Consider the following 3,684-nt stretch of genomic DNA (forward strand, 5'->3'; position numbering starts at 1 on the left):
ATGCCCTGAAACAGGGACAAAGACCTTCAATATTTTCTGTGTAGTTCTGGCCAGTACTTGTGTTCATTCCAACTTCACAAGTTGGCAAGGTGTTTTCTTTTAGACAGCTGCCTTTATGGGGGCAGTCAGGAGGTTAAGTGGCTATTGCAGAGTGGCAGCACTCTAAATGAACTGCTGCCTTGGTTCAAGGAGAAGGTTGACAACTTTCAAATAATGCTCTTATAACATGTTACGTTTAATTAACGCATTGTAAATACATGTATGATTGATTGTAAAGGTGATTTCAGAAAACCCTGCCCAAATTATCTTGTTGATGAAAACTGTAAAGATTGCATGGGCAATACCCTCGTGTGCAAACTGAACCAAACGTTGTGAACACTTCATGCTTCAAAAACAAATATGGAACACTCACGGTCCCGTAGCCTCGGTTAGTTTCTGCAGCGCATATTCCCAAACAAATTTAACTGGGTTTGGATCTCAAGGCCCAAAAATTTCACACAAATATATTACACAGATCTGATGTGTCTCCTTAAATTAAATCACCACGATCTCACTTCCAAAATTCACACCGTCAAGAGTTATAGTGACACAGGCAGAAGACGAGATCAAACGATCGAAATGGACACTTCGCGTCTCATGCACGATTTGTGCTCCCTATCTGGCGCATGCGCAGTCGTTTTTCAGCTCTGTCCCCCAATCTCGTTCCCAGAGCCCACGTGTCTTTTGGTCAGTTCCAAGACACGGAGCTCTGGAATAATCAATTTTCAGACTCCAAGATTTCAGGAGTTCCGGTTACACGGCGCATGCACGCCATTGTTTACAACATGGCGTCCAGAGATAAAGTAGATGTGGATGCGTTCCACAAAGGCATACAATACGCACTAGAGAAGCTAGGAAAGTCCAATTTGGCTTTAAAAGAACAGCAATATCAGATTTTGAAAGCGATCGTGATGATGAAAAGAGATGTTTTAGCGGTTTTACCAACGGGTTTTGGCAAATCACTCATATACCAAAGTTTGGGTTTCATCTTCGATTTCCTGAGAAGTGACTCTGATTCCCAACACGCAGCTATCGTTGTGGTTTCGCCGCTAAATGCCTTGATGCAGGATCAAGTAGAAAAGTTGATGACCTTTACGAATGTATGCGTCATGAAAGCCAGTACCGATCTGAGTGATTCCAGCTCTGACCTTCGACAACGTGCTCAGATAATTTTCGCCCATCCAGAGGTATTTGTGCAGAGCCAGGTCATGAGGGACACGACTCTCCAGAAGCGTGTTCGAGCTGTTGTTGTAGACGAAGCTCATCTTATAGAAGAATGGTAATTTTTTTTACCTTATTCTCTAACAGAAACTTAAATTAATTCCTAAATATGGAGTATAAAACAGAGTTCTTTCAATAGATATAACGGCTGCTATTAGTTAATATAATTTCCATGCATCTTTTCGGCTAGAATTCCTCAAATTCCATGCCCATAAAAAAAGGAACATAGCGCAAACAAAAATCATGTCTGACTCCCTGAATATTTTTGCTCAGTGAATTCTGGTCTTATTAGTGAAATGACGCCATCGTGCAAATGGCCTATTGTGGCTCTATCTAAGAGACAGGGAGGTAAGATAAAAAATCTGGAGACTCATAGATAATCTGGGACAGCTGGGAGCCATGGCTTTATCCAAGTAACCTTCAGGAGGCCAGTGTAGATGTGAACCCATTTCTCTCAGGGTCAATTTAAGCTTTAGAATAATATTATAGTACAATTGTTTGGCACCTTATGTATTTTCCAGTCCAAGGTACTCAAACTGATCCAAATTTGAACATTGTATATTGTAATGTGTATGACACTGTTTTATTTATTGCTCAAACAGGAAAGACTTCCGTCCAGCATATGCAAAACTTGGAGTCCTCGGAAACTACTTCCCTCAAGTACCCATTGTAGGGCTTACTGCCACTGCTAACTGCAAAACACAAGGTATTATCTGTGATTCCCTTGGACTGCTTGAGCCAGCAATAATCAAAATCAATCCAGATCGTGAAAACATCTATTTTGCATCATACAAAAGAAAGTCAACTGGTGATGATAAGCTTCTAGAAATTATAGAACCTCTCATGCAGCAGCTAAAACAGGAGCGACAAGAATTTCCACTAACACTTGTTTATTCCAATTTGGAAACCATATCAGATTGTTACATGTATTTTAGTGAGATGCTAGGTACAGAACAGTATGAACCACCTGATGCTCAACCTATTGCAAAGAATCGCATGTTCACATTGTTTCATGCTCAATACCCGAATCATGAGCGCCAGAGAATTACAACAGAGTTGGCAAGTGGAACCTCCAAGCTAAGAATTCTATTTGTTACTGTTGCTTTTGGCATTGGTGTAGACATTCAAAATATCAGACAGGTAATACACATTGGCATTCCATATGCTATGGAGGAATATTTTCAGGAAGCCGGACGTTGTGGCAGAGATGGCTTGCCCTCAAAGGCATTGGTCTACTTTAATGCCTATGATATATCCCAGTCAAAAACCCAAATGGCTGATGTCATGCGAGAATATGTTACAGCAAACAAATGCAAGAGAGAAATTATTCTGAAACATTTTGGATATGAAACTCCCAGACGAAGTCGTCCACAGCATACATGTTGTGATTACCATGAAGAGACCTGTGACTGTGACAGCTGTTTGCTTTCAGATGTCTCAAACCTCTTCTTGGCCAATCCCTTGGAAGACACCAGTGAAGCAGAACCATCTACTGTGAATAATCATGAAGTATTATCTAAATCAAAGGCTGAAAAGCTACGCCAAGATTTAATTGACTACCGGTTGTCCCTCCATGGCTCTGGGAGATCTTGTGTCGGTGGAATTACTCTAGCTACAGGATTTAGCATACAACTCATAGATAAAATCGTGGACAATGCACTTTGTCTAACCTCTGTAGAGAGAGTTATGATGGATTTTCCTGTGTTTAGTATTGCCCATGCCCAAGCAATTTATAACACGGTACAAAAATACCATTGATGTTTATTAAGTTAGTGATTTGTCTAGAAATCTGAATTACCAGTACACATGATGTTTTTACAGAACTATGAGTCGCAGACAGAGCAGTGAGTCCCATTAGAAAATGACAATTTGAACAAATAAAGTTTTCCTTGAGTGTTCATCATTGCATCCAGAGGGAGAAAGATACATTGTGCATATCACATAGTTCAAATTTATCTGGAAAACATGGCATCAAAAATGGAGGACACAGTGAGGTAAATCAGTGGTAGTTTTGTATATTAGTCATTGATTTTTTCCATAAACAAGGCACAGGTATCCTCCTCATTCAAAATATGGCATAATAAAAAATCCTGCTTGGAATGTTCTAATTTTATCACTTCCTCAGTGCCCATACAGCAAGTTGTGAGTGGGAAAGCAGGGCAGTAGGGTGCATGCTTGAATTTTTTGATTTTTTTTGTTTTATACACCTCATTCCAATATGGCGACAATTTTACTATTCTTTTGTGGCTATGTTAATCGGCCCTTGTCGCCTCGTTTTAGATTAAAAATTCTTTTGAATTCTGCAGATGCAGTCAAGGCCAAGAGGGCTAATGAACATAATTATAAAAGAATGATAAAATGGTCGCCATTTTGGAATAAGGAGTATTCCATTTCATTTTCTTTTATTTTTTTTGACACAAAAGT

At 39.6% G+C, this 3,684-nt stretch overlaps 2 protein-coding genes across 2 annotated transcripts in view; one reads left to right on the forward strand and one right to left on the reverse strand.

Annotated features, from left to right (window-relative positions):
- The first annotated feature begins 788 nt into the window (after positions 1-788).
- LOC137998955 (ATP-dependent DNA helicase RecQ-like) lies at positions 789-3,362 on the forward strand. Its single transcript, XM_068844794.1, has 2 exons — positions 789-1,318; positions 1,863-3,362. The coding sequence occupies exons 1-2, from the start codon at positions 804-806 to the stop codon at positions 3,016-3,018; spliced, it is 1,671 nt and encodes a 556-aa protein (XP_068700895.1). The 5' UTR covers positions 789-803; the 3' UTR covers positions 3,019-3,362.
- A 130-nt stretch (positions 3,363-3,492) lies between these two features.
- The window catches only part of LOC137999346 (uncharacterized), a 7,157-nt gene continuing 6,965 nt past the window's right edge, over positions 3,493-3,684 (reverse strand). Inside the window, exon 7 of the mRNA XM_068845169.1 lies at positions 3,493-3,684. This exon is cut by the window's right edge and continues 1,724 nt beyond it. The gene's annotated coding sequence lies outside the window, so the exon portion shown is untranslated.

This window comes from Montipora foliosa, chromosome 4 (assembly GCF_036669935.1).
Source record: "Montipora foliosa isolate CH-2021 chromosome 4, ASM3666993v2, whole genome shotgun sequence".
Lineage (NCBI taxonomy): Eukaryota > Metazoa > Cnidaria > Anthozoa > Scleractinia > Acroporidae > Montipora > Montipora foliosa.